General features: G+C 34.3%; 1 protein-coding gene across 2 annotated transcripts in view; it reads left to right on the top strand.

Annotated features, from left to right (window-relative positions):
• Window positions 1-1,077: 1,077 nt before the first annotated feature.
• The window catches only part of LOC125662419 (uncharacterized), a 32,554-nt gene continuing 14,442 nt past the window's right edge, over window positions 1,078-19,189 (top strand). Inside the window, exons 1-6 of one of the 2 annotated variants that reach the window (XM_056147090.1) lie at window positions 1,078-1,178; window positions 5,877-6,211; window positions 8,019-8,183; window positions 10,608-10,750; window positions 14,271-14,451; window positions 17,061-17,531. In XM_056147090.1, the coding sequence (XP_056003065.1) occupies window positions 6,001-6,211; window positions 8,019-8,183; window positions 10,608-10,750; window positions 14,271-14,451; window positions 17,061-17,531 (1,171 nt within the window). In that variant the 5' untranslated portion in view covers window positions 1,078-1,178; window positions 5,877-6,000. Of the gene's footprint in view, window positions 1,275-5,876; window positions 6,212-8,018; window positions 8,184-10,607; window positions 10,751-14,270; window positions 14,452-17,060; window positions 17,532-19,189 lie in introns of both variants that reach the window. The other variant, XM_056147089.1, reaches the window with a different exon arrangement.

Here is a 19,189-nt window from a genome sequence, read left to right as displayed (position 1 = left end):
CGTTCAACTCAGGATTATTTGCACAGAAGCACCATTACAACGATGAGCTGGTCAGCTCAGAGTCCCCATATCAACATAATGGAAGATATGTGTCTCCTTGTTAAAGAAACAAGGAAGGATAGGGAGAATTGAGAAAAAATATGATATTTTCCGTGAAATCCAGTCCATCTGGACCGACATAACACCAGAGGATTTCAAAATTGTGATTTATTATTTCAATGGCAGATAAAATAAGCAGGTTTATAAAACTTTTGTTATGGATATGTGCTAGAAAACCTTTCCAGAGGCTCTGAATGAAGTAAAATTACATTACTGTCTTCCTGAACAAAAATTTATATAAATATATATATATATATATATATATATATATATATATATTAATGCTATATTCAATAAAACTAAAATTATTATATTGATAAAATCTTAAACTTGATTTTAGCAATGACAATGGTGAAAATTACATACAAAACTATCGTAATAACACCTTTATGATCACTATTACTATATTTTTGACATGGATGAATGCATTCACAAGACTTGCATTGTACCTGTAGAATGTCATCATACTCAGCAATTGTCGGAAAGTTTACTTGTTTGTTTTTCATAGTATCCCTCTCACCCTCTCATTACATTACCAACAAAAAAAAAAAATGATATGCATACGCGTTATAAATTTTTAATGCTCTTTTCATACCGAACATTTTAAAATCAACAAAATCATATTCATTTAAAACAACCTTTCAAGGGAAATCATGGACGTTGATGCAGAGGAGGGGAGAGGCAACTGACATTATTCAATATTTTGACTAATGAATAAATTCATATGCTAAAATTTATTCTTTAAAAATCATGATTCCCTGTGTTTCATCATTCTATTTGGACAGTGTAATGCCCCCTTGTGCGCTCGCTCGCTCGCTCGCTTTCTCTCTCTCTCTCTCTCTCTCTCTCTCTCTCTCTCTCTCTCTCTCCAATCCATTTATGTATGTAACATTTTTAAAAGTAGCCGTTGAAAGATGGTCCCATTACTTATCAAAATTTAACGTTGTTCACTTGATAAATTAATACAATCGGGTTCGGTAAACTCTTAATTTGGAAAATTGAATACAAACTATGTTGCGCCAATATAATGATATTATGAATATTGAATATGTTCGAAATTCCATCTTATAAGATAATAGGTGATTTTATTTCATGTTATTTTTACCAAAGATATCAAATCATGCTATTGTTAATTGTTTTGTTTGAAAGGTACACAGTACAGTGAGTACTGGAAGGTAAGAATTGAATTCGAACTTGGATAGAATGCATTATTGTTAAAGTGATAGTGTACTACGACCACCGTTTCCACTCCACTATGTGGATTTTTAGTCTCTGTAGTCTGTTTTACTTTGTATATATTAGTATGCTGTAAAAAAGGAATGACACGATCATAGTTCGAATTTCCTATGAACCCTTCAGGGGCTGACAAATAGACATTTAACAGGTTGGGAACACATCCCCTATAACGAGACATCCTCGCTAAAACGCGATTATCCCTTTTTAGCGAGAAATAAACATTACCATAAACAGGTATTTTGGCGTCTTTATTGAAAATAATGGCAAATCCCGTGCAACGCTGAATAAGTGCGACACTCACTCAACATGAAGTGAATTGTTTCTATGAAATTGACAACATAGTCAAGAAATTTCATATCAAAGTTGCTGTGTAAGAGAGAAGCAGTCTGAAATCCAATACACATCGTGAGTGTTTTTGTTTTGATTAATATATTTCCAGAAGCATCACACATTTTAGCACTTTTCCTTCTTTTCACGTGAAACACGAAGAGATTTATTCCACGGGTGTTTTTCTCTGTTGTACGGGATATATTTACTCTCGCTAGAGAGGGATAATCGCGTTTTAGCGAGAATATCTCGCTATAGGGGAAGTGTTCCCAACCTGTTTAAAGCATGGCCATAATTCACTTGCCGTACCTGTGATTTTGCTTGCCCTACCTACCACAAATAAAACAATGTAAGTTCATGTCATTCTTTTATTTTTTCTCACCTACTTTGCATTAAGCATAATATAATTCCTGCGAGTATCACTGGTTTGATGAGATTTTAAGTTCTTGAACTCTAAAGACTAAAACATTGCATCCACTTAATATGAATTCAATTTCTAATGTTTCTGGCTTCAATATCTTTATCAATTGTAATGATACCAATTTCTTCATGAATATGGTGCAGATGTGAACAATGTGCGTATGAATCTTGATAAATATTATATATACGGTACGTCTATTTTAACTGAAAGTAGAATGTAAAAAATAGATTTCATTTTTGAAAATATTTGAGGATATAAAGTGGAACTCTTCACGACAGCATATTTTTCATCTGTCATATTGATAAAGCATCTCAGTTCATGCTGTAGTGTATTTTCAAGACTGACATATATTTTTTAAATATTGGGGGCTGGTGAAAATTGGAAACTCCTTAGCTGACAGTAACTACAAGTTTGCCAACATTGTCAATTTCGTTCACATTGTTATTTGTTCTCAGCTCTCAATTCAGCAGTTGGTCATTTGCGCTTTGAAATTGTTAAAATTTTCTACATCGTCAGTTATAGGGATCCGGGTTAAACATGTCCTCGGTACCCCCTTACTTGTCGCAAAAGGTGACTAAATGGGATGATCCTTCGAATGAAACCACGAAAACCAAGGCCCCGTGTCACATCAGTGTGGCACGACAAAGATCCCTCCCTGCTCAAAGGCCTAAATATTGCAGCCCTTCACCAGCAATGTTGACGTCTCCATATGAGTGAAAAATTCTCAAGCGGGACGTTGAACAATTACAACCAATCTCCATCATCAGCCTTCTGACGCCAATTTGTCATATGTCTACCTTTTAGTGTTCAAACCCGCACTTGAAACAGTTTATGTCAATTAGTAAAATTTGTATGGAATAAAGACTCACAACGACACAGATGAAACTGGTTCACATAATTTACCACATAACGGGAGACAACTCGAACAGTGATTTACTTTTAGTTTCAGTCTGACTGTACAACAGGTTTTACTCTATTTTGATTTTTCAAGTCACTTGCCTGCGGACAAGTGGTTAATGAATATTCACTTGCCCGACCAGAAAATCCACTTGCCCCGGGCGTCGGGCAATGGGATTTGTCAGCCCCTGCCCTTTATTTACATTAAATTCGAGACTCGAGAGCCAATGATCATACGCAATGTTTCTAGCATTTTTTTCTAAATTGATATATTTTCATCACCTCTAGCTTGGGGTCAACATTTTTTATGGGATCAAAAGATTGATAAAAAAAAAAATCTTTTATTAAAAATCACAGCAGCTGAATAATGGTAGGACTCAAGTGAGTGATGTGGCCCATGGCCTTTTGTTTAAAAGAAACTATCAGTTTATGGTGGACATTTACTAAAAGGAACGATCAGTTTGTTCTGATTCCTGCCTTAAAAATGTACATGTATGCATCCCCCCCCCCCAAGAATCCCTTAAAACACCATTCAACATATCCAGGATATGTATGAGGGTCATTCAAAAAATAGGTAGACAATGTCTCTCGTATATATTTTATAGGTAGACAATGTCTCTCTTGTGTATATTTTATAGGTAGACAATGTCTCTCTTGTATATATTTTATAGGTAGACAATGTCTCTCATGTGTATATTTTATAGGTAGACAATGTCTCTCTTGTATATATTTTATAGGTGATAGGTAAACAATGTCTCTCTTGTATATATTTTATAGGTAGACAATGTCTCTCTTGTATGTATTTTATAGGTAGACAATGTCTCTCTTGTGTATATTTTATAGGTAGACAATGTCTCTCTTGTATGTATTTTATAGGTAGACAATGTCTCTCTTGTATATATTTTATAGGTAGACCATTTGTCTCTTGTGTATATTTTATAGGTAGACAGTGTCTCTCTTGTATATATTTTATAGGTAGACAATGTCTCTCTTGTATATATTTTATAGGTAGACAATGTCTCTCTTGTATATATTTTATAGGTAGACAATGTCTCTCTTGTATGTATTTTATAGGTAGACAATGTCTCTCTTGTATATATTTTATAGGTAGACAATGTCTCTCTTGTATGTATTTTATAGGTAGACAATGTTTCTCTTGTATATATTTTTGCGAAAAATAAAATCCAACACATAATGGGATTTAAAATCATTTATTTTATTGACCTGGGATGGGATGTTTCATTTTATTTAATCAAATTATCTGTGATATATATGTAATCTTATTATGGTATGTTCTTTTGCCATGGAACATTATTACGCCAAAACCCAACATCACAGTGTCGCATTTCACAGTTTCTCCAAAATATTCTCTACATTTCACACTCAGCCTGTGATGCCTTCTAGTTTTATTGTCTAGGTGCGGGCTGCAACTCTTCTCATTTCCAAATGTTTAGTAAGACTAGTGAAGACAGTGCTAGCTGGAGCTGACATCAAAGATATCTGATAATTACGTGACAGTGATGTGGCCATCATTTTCCATTGTGTTTCTTTTGACAAGTTCTTCACAAATGATTCAGATTCCTACCAGGCCTGGAGGTTATAAAACTTTTTTGAGCACGTTTTCAAACTCAAACTCTGTGCTCCAAATCGTACTCATACTCAAAAGTGAAAGTTATAAAACTTTTATAAAATCATTCTCATACTCAAATGGAGTACATACTCGAGAAGTTTTGAATATGCTTGGAGCTTGCTCAGAGTTGTACTCAAAGCAAACATGGCTGAGTTTTGAGTATGAGTACGGTAAAAGTTTTATAACCTCCAGGCCAGGACATTCGTCGAGAGTCGAGATCACTACTTCAAGAAATTAAAATCATCTCTATGTCATTTATACATTAAAGCATGACTCACTTTTTACATATTATCTGCTTTTTCCAGGGTTTTAACAGTTTCTTTTGGAGGTTTCTGGAGTGTGACACAAAATTTCATGGCTTCACTTCTCTGTGATTTTCCGTGACGTCATGTTTTTTTTACCATGATCATGAAAGCTGCCTTCTGTAATCGATGTCCATTAAATGCCTCAACATATTACGTCAAAACTTTGCTTATTAAAAGATGTAATAATGCTTTACTTAATCGTATATATCTTATACTGTTTGAGTGCCATTTTTGAGAGATTTGACAATTAACATTATATGAAGTATTTTTGTAAATAACAAATGTTTACCATGCGCCGTGAGCTCATTTTTCGGTTTAAATTTTTGAAATATTTTCTGATATATCGTAACATATGTGAATTTTTTTCAATGTAATTAAAATCATTTATTGTCTGATTATGTCTACTAATTTTGGATGTAATGTGATGTTCAGAAAAAAAGTTATGGCAAAAGTCTACATATTTTTTTTTAAATGACCCTATTATATAGTCTTGCATGAGCTTCATTTTCATAATGCTTACTTATGCAAATATGTGAACTGGAATTGCAGCCAATATGGTTTCAGTAACTTTGTCTAGAATTTGAATATTCTTTCTCACAAGATTATGGAGGTAATTGTTTTGGCTTTTTTCTCTTTCCCTTTTTCATATCATGGCAATGCTATAAATTTTTCGGCATACATGCACTTGAGATTTTTGACAGTGTCCATGCTGTTAGTTAGTGACATGTCTACACTGTCTGGACAATTTTAGAATTGGTCCATGTATGTATAAGACATGTAAGTCGCTGTAATGAATCATCATGAAGTGAGTATGCTTCGTCCCCTGGACCCACTAGGGGTCTCAAGGTGGTCCCCAGATTCCCTGTCTCATTTAGTGGCACCCTCCATAATCGCAATTCCTGGATCCACCCCTGTATTTTATTTGTGTTTGTCATTCACTGATACATCTTTTTTTTTTCAGATTTGAATTTTGTGATGGAAGAACAAAGGTTGCGAATTCTAATGTCTGATTCCACTTCACGCTTAAGGTGTTTACCATGTTCGTGAGACTTTAAGTATTGGCGGTTATTGAAATTGGTTTACCAATGGGTGACAAATCAGATGATGACTTGGATGAACTTGACCTGTCGGAGAAGATTAAGCAGCTGGAACGCGAGAAGGAACGCTTAGAACACAGAAATATGAAGAAGAAATACGCAGAGCTAAGTCAATCAGTGGGACAGCTGCGTAAAAACACCGAACTGGAGTCTCGCTCTTCAGGTGTCGCTCCTCGTGACAAGAATCATCCCAACAGAGGTAAGAGCCTTTACATTGATAACAATGTTTATCAGCAATACAGATAGGTTTGGAAACATCCACAATACATTTTAGAAGGTATTAGATTGTGTAAAAGATATTTAAAAGCATAAAAATGAATATTCATTTGTACTTACTGTGTCCCTAGACCAAATCGCAATGCATGATTTCACTTGCCTACATCTGCCAACCCATCCTCATAGCATTGATTAGAAGACTCCTCAATGGATTTTTCAAATTTTCTTCATCCTACAAGCCTTCCACGTGAAACTGAAATCTCCCACAATATCCTTATATCATGAAAAGATTCCTGTATGTTCCACTGATTGTATAGATCTGCTAATTTGGTACATGTGTGGTAAATGTTGAGGGTTAATGATTGTATGGATAGCTACCGTACATATTCGCCTATAAGTCAGGTCGTCTGTAAGTCAGTTGTATAGTTTTTAGGTTATTTGGAGGGAATTGCCATCGACCCATTTATAAGTCAGTCTAACTTTTTTCAAAAATTGGTTGATAATTTCAAATGAATGCTCTAATGTTTTTACCTGTGTTTCAAATAATATTTTGAGAAATACGCTGATATTTAATTTTTTTCTTCTTCAACAAATCAATTTCATTTCAATACTCTTAAAAGTATGTATTTTTCTAAGTTCCAATAATATTTGGGGATAGGACATCGATATTTCATTTTTTATTCTCAACAAATGAAACAGTTACTATTTTGTTTATTTTGTCCATGTTTTTGTTGTTTAAAAAATACTAGGCTATACATTATGCCTTCCAGAAAAATACTAATCTTAGGACTAGACTAGTGATGAAACGATTGTCGCCGACAATCGATTGTCAGTCGTTTTTGGCTCTTCGATTCCGATTATCGATTCTATTTTTCATAATCGATTGTCGCCTGTATACTAATTAATATCTAATCCGAGATTCATCTGACTGTTAATCCCGCTTTTATATCGAGACGTGTGCAGGGGAGAGTCGGAGTGGACTCCACATTGAAAAGTGAGCATTCAGTGACACCATGTAGTGTGTATGCTGCACATATATCCATAAAACTAAATAGAAATAACCCCCAAAATGATAAGCATTTATTAACTACATGTAAATACCGATTATATCGATCATTGATCAATACAGTTCTTCCGATTATGACAGATTATCGATTATGAAATGTTTCCGATTTTTCATCACTACGTAGGACATTCCTATAAGTTGGACATAGAGTTTTGGACCAAAATTTAACTTTAAAAAATCCGACTTATAGGTGAGTATATACGGTAAGTTGGTATAAATGTGGTAAATGTGGAGGGTTAATTTTAAATTTTACAGAAAACCTCTTTCTGTACAGGAGGATTAGGAATATTTGATTTTGGGTGACAAGAGAACTAAACAGGGTGATTTAGAATTCGAGTCCTCCTCTTATTCCATTGGACTAGAAATAAATTTCAGTGACAAAACTCAGAATGAAATATTTCTTGTCCAGTAAAGAATCAAATTTGTACAAATCATGGCCTTGCAAAGTGGTGTCAAGAAAGGTGTCCAATGTCATTGCTAAAGAAAAAATTTTTCAATTTAGATTTTTCTTAAGACAAACAGCAACATGTTGGTAAGGCCACAAGTTTTCAAATTACAAACATGTCCATGTATATTTTATGTGAGCATTCAAATTTGATCAAACCATGAACTGATGGGACCACAGCAGGAATCTTTGTTATAATTTCTCAATCAGAGCAATGTAGCTACTTGCTATGAATGTTCACATGTGTATTAATCTTATACATGTATTACTTTACACTAGGTCCCAGAGAGTCCCAGGACAATGAGTTCGGTAGCCTTCTGTCAGAGCAGCGTGACAGACTCCGTTCGCTTCAGAGACGGTCAGGGGAGCGTGTAAGTGGAGAATATCAATCTCGAAGCAGAGACCTAGACCAGTCGGATTCAGACTCGGAGGAGAAAAGAAATTGTACGTTTTATCTCCATAGTTTTTGGTGGCTAAGATTTTGTTGAATTCAATCAAGTTTTAGTCCATGCATGTTTCAGTAAATTGTAATGTGGTATTTGTTTATAACTTGTATATTGTTTACACAATATAGGTGATCCTTTAATATATATATGTCCTCAAAACAAATGATGATAAGCAGACCATGAGCTAATGTTCAGTATTAGAGATTATGAACATGTAGCAGAATTAGTACATGTAGATGTTTAGTATCATTTTCATGGTTCAAGATTCATAGATTTCCAGTTTTCCTTTTTACTTGTATTTACGAGAATTAACTGTCCCATGAATCAACAGTCCATGAGATGATCTTTTAACATTCCCTTGAATTTACAACCAATGATTCATTTATAATCTAAGTCAAAGATTGAGAAAAAATTTCCAAGTATAATTACAGCTATAATTGTGAAGTCAGCTCTTATGTATTTAATACAGAAGGTTGTATGTATATATGGACATTACTAAGTTATTTTAGTACAGTAGGGGTGAAACAATGCATTTCGATGCGGCCGAATCGCGATGTAGTGGTCTCGATTCGATGTTACATATATTCTGGGTCTGTTTCGGTTCGATGCAGTTCTAGAATCATTGCACACATTGTTTTTGATAACACGATTTCTGATTGGCCAATAGAATTGAAAATTGCCCAATCAATGTATGAGTAAACTTTACTGTATCAAAATGGACACAGTAGAGTTGAAAATTGTACCCCCAATGTATAGATCCTGGGTATGGCAACATTTTGGCTTTAGGACAAGTGATATGAGTGTTGCTTTATGTTAATACGTTTTTACATTATGTAGAATTTATTTGCAGAGAGCAATGAAACATACAAAATTGTAGTGTTTTAAAGAATTTGGTACATGCTATTGTATCGAATCGAGACTAAAGTATTGAAAATTGAATCAAGAAGGTACTGTATCGTTTCAGCCCTATAGTACAGATGGTGAGAACGATCAATTGGAGATATAACACGGGAGACTTACATTACTAGTTAAATGATCTAACCATTGAGCCAACCACACCGATATAATGGAGTACATATAGCAACATCACTACAATATAAACCTGTAACCTGGAAATAATTTAACCATACCAACATAATGAAGTACATTGTATAGCAACATCACTACAATATAAAACTAACCTGGAAATCATTTAACCACACCAACATAATGAAGTACATTGTATAGCAACATCACTACAATATAAACCTGTAACCTGGAAATCATTTAACCATACCAACATAATGAAGTTCATTGTATAGCAACATCACTACAATATAAACCTGTAACCTGGAAATCATTTAACCATACCAACATAATGAAGTTCATTGTATAGCAACATCACTACAATATAAAACTGTAACCTGGAAATCATTTAACCACACCAACATAATGAAGTTCATTGTATAGCAACATCACTACAATATAAACCTGTAACCTGGAAATCATTTAACCATACCAACATAATGAAGTTCATTGTATAGCAACATCACTACAATATAAAACTGTAACCTGGAAATCATTTAACCACACCAACATAATGAAGTACATTGTATAGCAACATCACTACAAGATAAACCTGTAACCTGGAAATCATTTAACCACACCAACATAATGAAGTTCATTGTATAGCAACATCACTACAATATAAACCTGTAACCTGGAAATCATTTAAGAACTCTTCACCTGGAGGAGATAAAAAAAATAATTGTAGAAACAAACGGCAGAATATATAACCTTAATTCAACAGTACAGATTGAGGAGCACTGTAGGAAAGTATTGGGACCCAATGAATCCCTGCAGTCCTCTGTAAGTGTGGTGTTTACATTGTAGTGGATACTGTAATGAATCAGTACAGTCCTCTGTAAGTGTGGTGTTTACATTGTAGTGGATACTGTAATGAATCAGTACAGTCCTCTGTAAGTGTGGTGTTTACATTGTAGTGGATATTGTAATGAATCAGTACAGTCCTCTGTAAGTGTGGTGTTTACATTGTAGTGGATACTGTAATGAATCCCTGCAGTCCTCTGTAAGTGTGGTGTTTACATTGTAGTGGATACTGTAATGAATCCCTGCAGTCCTCTGTAAGTGTGGTGTTTACATTGTAGTGGATACTGTAATGAATCCCTGCAGTCCTCTGTAAGTGTGGTGTTTACATTGTAGTGGATACTGTAATGAATCAGTACAGTCCTCTGTAAGTGTGGTGTTTACAGTGTAGTGGATACTGTAATGAATCCCTGCAGTCCTCTGTAAGTGTGGTGTTTACATTGTAGTGGATACTGTAATGAATCCCTGCAGTCCTCTGTAAGTGTGGTGTTTACATTGTAGTGGATACTGTAATGAATCCCTGCAGTCCTCTGTAAGTGTGGTGTTTACATTGTAGTGGATACTGTAATGTCCAAAGAACACAAACGCAAACTTCAGCTAAACAGAGACACTCTGGTGGAGAACATGATACCGGAGGACATCTTTAATGACCTCATAGCCAGCCAGGTCATCACCACGGCAGATGTCAGCAGAATAAAGGTAGGTCAAAGGTTATGCCAACTGTACCATGTAATGATAACTTCATAAAGGTTTCAATGTGAATACTTAGAATTTACATATAGCACAATGTGAATACTTAGAATTTACATATAGCACAATTGTGAATTCAAGGCTTAATTGACCCTTTTGGTACACAGTGTGGTACTGTTTCAATAGGGAATTTTACGTCGAAAAAGTGCTATTTTTGGAAAAGTACTTAGACAAAAAATAATGCACTGTAGGGAGGAAAATAAAATGCAGAGGCATTCATATATCGTGATTAAAGGGACACGTATGTATGCTCCAATTTTTATGTTAATGAAGATATAAATACTAAAATGTTCTGTAAATAAAAAGGAACTAAAACTGTTGAATGTACATGCTAAAACTACAATTGCAGAGATATAAATTATAATAGCCTGTCTTTTTATTCGCCCGTCTTTAGATGGGATGTACATTATGTATTATGGTTCAGCGATGTCTGTCCATCCGTTTGGAGTTTTCTGTTTCTAATTTCATTTCTCTGTCACATATCAGGCTGAAACTTGCTATGTAGCTTCTTTGTGGATCACTCTAGGTCTTGTTGCAATTTTGTTCCATTTCGACCTCTCTTACAGGAGTTTTGCCCCTTTAATTGAAAATTATTGTTATATGGAGGGTACATAATTTGTCTGGCTAACTCCTCCCACAATTTTCAAGTGAGGACCATCTTGTTTTACAGAGTGTATGGATATTGAAGATGTGCATGTGGCAAGAAGTTTGATTTTCTTCAGTTTTTGAGAAAATTACAGGTTGTTGAACTTAGTCAGTTTTGAGGAAATATTGCATAGAGAGTACATGATTTGTCTTTCATTTTTCCTTCTACAGTTTTCAAGTGAGGACCTTCTTATTTTACTGAATATTTGTATGGGTATGGAAGATGTGCATGTGGCAAGGATTTTGATTTACTTCAAATTTTATGAAAATTACAGGTTGTTGAACTTAGTCCTTTTTTTTTTTTTTAAGAAAATGTTCATATTATGCAAAGAAATCATGTCACAGCCTGATGATGGCTGATACTACCTGAAGCAAAGTTCTACAAAGTATGGCTTAAGAAAAACACCCTATGTAAGCATTTTCACAGAGGTATTATGTACCATTTGCGGTACTCTTGTTAAACAAACTAGCCGAGTCCTGGTCACATGACTGTCTTATTAGCATACAATGTGTTATTTTCCCTGCAATTCTTGGATCTGTGCATATCTAACTAACCTTTATTGTTTTACACATGATGCAATGACAAAATGCAAAAATGTAACAGTTCATTAGACAATAATTCTCCATGATATCACAATCTCACATTAAACATTGATCTTGATAATTCTCCATGACATCACAATGTCACATTAAACATTGATCTTGATAATTCTCCATAACATCACAATGTCACATTAAACATTGATCTTGATAATTCTCCATGACATCACAATGTCACATTAAACATTGATCTCGATAATTCTACATGACATCACAATGTCACATTAAACATTGATCTCGATAATTCTACATGACATCACAATGTCACATTAAACATTGATCTCGATAATTCTCCATAACATCACAATGTCACATTAAACATTGATCTCGATAATTCTCCATAACATCACAATGTCACATTAAACATTGATCTCGATAATTCTCCATAACATCACAATGTCACATTAAACATTGATCTCGATAATTCTCCATAACATCACAATGTCACATTAAACATTGATATCGATAATTCTCTATGACATCACAATGTCACATTAAACATTGATCTCGATAATTCTCCATAACATCACAATGTCACATTAAACATTGATCTCGACAATTCTCCATAACATCACAATGTCACATTAAACATTGATCTCGATAATTCTCCATGACATCACAATGTCACATTAAACATTGAATGACCTCGATATCTCACATGGTGGTGTTAAATTGTTGACATGTATATGTATTATGAACTAATCATCTGCAGAGAGAGAATATGTTGACTAATCTTGAAACTATCATATATACATGATACACATTATATCTGTTTCCTGTGTGTTTTTTATATATACATGATACACATTATATCTGTTTTCTGTGTTTTTTATATCCACATGATACACATTATATCTGTGTCCTGTGTGTTTTTATATCTACATGATACACATTATATCTGTGTCCTGTGTGTTTTTTATATACATGATACACATTATATCTGTATCCTGTGTTTTTTATATATACATGATACACATTATATCTGTTTCCGGTGTGTTTTTATATCTACATGATACACATTATATCTGTTTCCTGTGTGGTTTTTATATCTACATGATACACATTATATCTGTTTCCTGTGTGTTTTTTATATCTACATGATACACATTATATCTGTGTCCTGTGTTTTTTATATCTACATGATACACATTATATCTGTTTTCTGTGTTTTTTATATCCACATGATACACATTATATCTGTTTCCTGTGTGTTTTTTATCTGTACATGATACACATTATATCTGTATCCTGTGTGTTTTTTATACCTACATGATACACCTTATATCTGTTTCCTGTGTGTGTTTTTTTTATATACATGATACACATTATATCTGTTTCCTGTGTGTTTTTATATCTACATGATACACATTATATCTGTTTCCTGTGTGTTTTTATATCTACATGATACACATTATATCTGTATCCTGTGTGTTTTTTATATCTACATGATACACATTATATCTGTATCCTGTGTGTTTTTTTTTATATACATGATACACATTATATCTGTTTTCTGTGTTTTTTATACCTACATGATACACATTATATCTGTTTCCTGTGTGTTTTTTTTATATACATGATACACATTATATCTGTTTCCTGTGTGTGTTTTTATATCTACATGATACACATTATATCTGTTTCCTGTGTGTGTTTTTTTATATACATGATACACATTATATCTGTTTTCTGTGTGTTTTTATATCTACATGATACACATTATATCTGTTTTCTGTGTGTTTTTATATCTACATGATACACATTATATCTGTTTTCTGTATGTTTTTATATCTACATGATACACATTATATCTGTTTCCTGTGTGTTTTTTATATCTACATGATACACATTATATCTGTGTCCTGTGTTTTTTATATATACATGATACACAGTATATCTGTTTTCTGTGTTTTTTATATCCACATGATACACATTATATCTGTATCCTGTGTGTTTTTTATACCTACATGATACACATTATATCTGTTTCCTGTGTGTGTTTTTTTATATACATGATACACATTATATCTGTTTCCTGTGTGTGTTTTTTTATATACATGATACACATTATATCTGTTTTCTGTGTTTTTTATATCCACATGATACACATTATATCTGTATCCTGTGTGTTTTTTATATCTACATGATACACATTATATCTATTTCTTGTGTGTTTTTATATATACATGATACACATTATATCTGTTTCCTGTGTGTTTTTCAGGAAAAAATGACAAGGGAATCCATGAATGAAGAGCTATTGAACAACCTTATTCGACGATCGGACAGAGCTTTCTACGAATTTGTTAAGTCCTTGCGGAAAACTTTACAGAGTCATTTGGCAGACCTATTAGATGAGTCAACAGCTTCCACCAGACGTACACCCAAAAGGAAAAGGCAGACAGGTACAAATGCACATTGAATAATTAATCTCCAGTTAAAGGGACTGGTTCACGATTTTTGATAAAAATATTTTTCATTTTTGATGTTAAACATTAGAAATATAACTCATTTAATGTTGACAGCCAAAATTTTGACTTTCTGAATGCAAGAATGAAAGCAATATTTTAGCCTTAAATATGTGTTATATAAACAAAGACTTTAGTCTTTTTATGTAAACAAACAAGTGAAATATTGATTTTGCAATATAATGCATCTTAATTTTGCATAGTCACAAATTTTAACTTTTAGATGACACATTTCACCTCAAAAATGCTTGAAATATGAAAGATATAATAATACATGTACTTTGATCGATATCCATTTCTTTTGAAAATTTCGCAAACAATAGCATACCGCAATCTTTGTTTACAAAACAAATAATAAACTCTCTAAAATGAGCTTCTGTGATGATGTATAACCTGAATTTTCATGTGAAATCTTTCAAACACATTAGACAGTAGATTTTGATCATTAAAAGTGAAAAACAAAATTTTGGGTAAAATCGTGAATCAGTCCCTTTAAGGACAGAAGTGACATTTCTATATCTTATGTAATATTTTATAACATATTGAATTCCTATATTGGATCTACAAAAAAATCTTGGGGTATATTAGCAGGTCTGTTGTGGAGTTGGTATATTTTGATAGTTCCTGGTTGTTGCATGTAAAAATGTCTTAAGTCAGTTCTTGTGTAATTCAGAAGTTTGTATATTTGGACATTAATACTAAGTTATTGTTGCAAAGAAGGGGAGAAAAATCTTTGGATCAATGGAAGAAGCCTTGTAGTACTAGTTAGGTGATTTAAGCACTAAGCTAACCAGGCCAATATAGGAAGTCTACTAATTTTACTACAATAGAAAGTTTAAACTTAATTTAGAAATAATACACAAACTCTTGAAGCTTCCTATCAAAGAGATGAAAATGTATTTTTAGAAAAATTTTGATTTGGGAATTTCCAAACTGATATGATATTGTAGTTCAGTGGAAACTGTTTTAGCTCACCTGGCTCAAGTGAGTTTTCTGATCAAAATTTGTCTGTTGTCTGGCGGCGGCGACAGCGTAAACTTTTCACATTTCATCTTCTTCTCAAGAACCACTGGCCCAATTATAACCAAACTTGGCCAAAAGCATCCTTGGGTAAAGGGCTTTCAAGTTTGTTCAAATAAAGGGCCATGCCCCCTACAAAGATGCAAAAATAAGATGGGGTCATTTAAAAATCTTCTCAAGAACCACAGGGCCAGAGGAGCTGAAATTTTCATGAAAGTTTCCGGACATAGTGCAGATTCAAGTTTGTTCAAATCATGGCCCCCGGGGGTAGATTGGGGCCATGATAGGGGATCAAAGTTTTACGTAGAAATATATAGGGAAAATATTTAAAATCTTCTCGATAGCCAATGAGCCACAAGAGCTGAGATTTACATAAAAGCTTCTTGAGTCAGATTCAGTTTTGTTCAAATCATGGCCCCTGGGGGTAGATTGGGGCCACAATAGGGGATCAAAGTTTTACTTGAGAATAAATATTTAAAAATTATTTTCTCAAGAACAAATGAGCCAGAAGAGCTGAGATTTACATGAAAGCTTCCTGACATAGTGCAGATTCAAGTTTGTTCAAATCATGGCCCCCGAGGGTAGATTGGGGCCACAATAGGGGATCAAAGTTTTACTTGAGAATAAATAGAGAAAATCTTTAAAAATCATCTTCTCAAGAACCGATGAGCCAGATCTAAGAGCTGAGATTTACATGAAAGCTTCCTGACATAGTGCAGATTCAAGTTTGTAAAAATCATGGCCTCCAGGGGTAGGTTGGGGCCACAATACAGACTAAGGTTTTACATGCAAATATATATGGAAAGTCTTCAGATATGGGCCAAGGTAACTCAGGTGAGCGATGTGGCTCATGGGCCTCTTAAACATCAGACCTAATTTCTTCAGTTGGTTATATTATTGGTTGATATGATCTTGTGAAAAGTTGTGTCTCTAATCACTTTTAACGAGGCCTTTGTTCAAAGTATGAAATAGAATAAAAATTAATTATTAGATTATTTGATCATATGAAGAAAAAAACATTGAATGAGGTCAATACAATGATTTAGTTCCCTTTACAGTGAATATTGTACTTCTCAGGGATCTAAATCATTGTATTAACTTCACCGAAAGTTACTGCATATATAAGGGTATTAGTATTAATTTTAAAGACCAGAGCTTGAAGCTAACTTTTTTTGTCACCAGTCCAGTCGGACTGAATGGGATATAATTTCAACCAGTCTGCAGAAAAATTTACCAGTCCAACAGAGTTTTCCAGAAATAATTAAACATATTTCAATTAAACATATTTCTTTAATGTTATTAAAATGAAATTTGACTCAATATGCAGCATGCCAAATGTGTATATAAAATTTCATAAGTATATTTTCCAAAATGATGCTTTAGAAAATTAACCAGTCCCATCGGACACACTAAAACAAATGTCAGTCAGTTTGCCAGACTTTTATTCGGTCACAGACTGTCGGGCATATGTTAATTTCAAGCCCTTGAGACATGTAAGATAATGAAAATGTTTTGTTTTGTTGCAGGAGAAATAAATATTGCTGTGGATTGTGAGGAGGTTTTACCTGCCTCAGGGAGAAATAGGCCCACCTGCTCCTGTGGAGAGGTGGAAGAACAAATCCTCATCATGGCGAAAACAGCCTACAAAACCATTCGTCGGCGGGACAACACGCCTGCTTCATTTGAACAATTCAAAAAAGAACTCTCCCAGACCAATGAAATCGTTAAGGAGAGCATGGAAATCATGCACACTTTGAAAATTCTGTGTAAACATGGAGACTTGGATATTTCATATGGCAGTGTTGTGTTTAGAATTTGTTGCAGTTCTTCAGCATGTGTTAAGGAGATATGGGGCATGTATCAGTCTGGGTCATTGCAGAGTTTGATGGAAAACACTTTTGTGACTAGAACATTGAAAAATATATGCAATGTGAAATCTGTGAGGTTAAGAGTGCGGATTTCTGAGAAGGAGTATAAGAAATGTCTGGGGGAATTAGGTAAGCTAGCAACAGGCTGAAGTAGTTCACTGTTGGGTCGCCATGGTTTAGGTTGTGGAATCGTGTATTCCTGGGGCTCGGTTTCCATGCATTTTGTTGGTACATGTAGCTCTAGCACACAGATTTAGATCCAGAATGAAATTATAGACAATTTTTCATTGTACATAACCATATCCACAAAATTGTGTTTGAACAAAACTCTATAATCATATCAATGTTCTAAAATTGACATACACCCCTTACCCGATTTAAATTATGACACCACAACCCACAGTCTTGTCCTCGGCTATCCTAGGTGGGGGTAGATACATATGTTGACTTTCCTATGTGTGTGGGGGGGGGGGGGGTAGATATTGACTATCCTAGGCGGGGGTATATATTGACTATCCTAGGTGGGGGTATATATTGGCTATCCTAGGTGGGGGTAAATATTGATTATCCTAGGTGGGGGTATATATTGACTATCCTAGGTGAGGGTAGATATTGATTATCCTAGGTGGGGGTATATATTGACTATCCTAGGTGAGGGTAGATATTGATTATCCTAGGTGGGGTATATATTAACTATCCTAGGTGGGGGTATATATTGGCTATCCTTGGACAGTGGGAGTATATATTTGTTTCCTTTTCCAATCCATTTGTATTGATTGCCATTTTCCATTTTTCCTTATTATTCATGAAAGCTAAAAAAGAAAAGACTAAATCATTATTAACTTGAATGCATGTACATGATCTATGTAAGTACTTGTAGAACTATAACTCTCTGAAAACAAGAGGCCCAATGGGCCACATCAATCACCTTGGCCCATATTTAAAGATTTTCCTTGTATATTCACATGTAAAACTTTGATCCCTATTGTGACCCCAACCTACCCCTGGGGGTCATTATTTTAACAAACTTGAATCTGTACTATGTCAGGAAGCTTTCATGTAAATTTAAAATTTCTGGCCTAGTGGTTCTTGAGAAGAAGATTTTTAAAGAATTTCCCTATATATTTGTATGTAAAATTTTGATCCCTTATTTCAGCCCCATCCTACCCCTGAGTCCATGGTTTTAACTAACAGAAATTACTTGAATCTGCACTCTGTCAGGCAGCATTCATGTAAATTTCAGCTCTTCTAGCCCAGTGTTTTTGAAAAGAAGATTTTTAGATGACCCTCACCCTATTTTTGCATTTTTGCGATTATCTGGCCCTTCATTTGAACAAACTAGAAAACCTTCACCCAAGGATGCTTTTTGCCAAGTTTGACTGAAAGATTCAAGTTCGTTAAAATCATGACCCTCAGGGTTAGGGTGGGACCACAATACTGAATAGGGCAGGGTTCGAAATTAACTGATGTCCGTAAGTCTGAGACTAGTAAAAAACGTGTCAGACTAGTGAACTCTCTACAGCACTAGTCTGTACGGACTAGTGAAAATCCAGAAATCAATCTTCAATTGGTAAAGATTTTTAGGAAGATTTGTCTGAGTCTCTTAGATGTTTGAACTTATGGTTGATTACCTGCATGGTCAAGTGTTTGCATGACTTTGACATCCTGATCTTCCAAACACATGGAGTGCGTTCGAGACCGCCGTTCTTCGAACGTGCACAAATTGTCAAATTCCTGCTGATTCCGAACGCCGAGTACACATCACGAGAACATGTTCTAGGTGTAAG

Source organism: Ostrea edulis, chromosome 8 (assembly GCF_947568905.1).
Source record: "Ostrea edulis chromosome 8, xbOstEdul1.1, whole genome shotgun sequence".
Lineage (NCBI taxonomy): Eukaryota > Metazoa > Mollusca > Bivalvia > Ostreida > Ostreidae > Ostrea > Ostrea edulis.
This window is presented reverse-complemented; position numbering and strand designations above follow the sequence as displayed.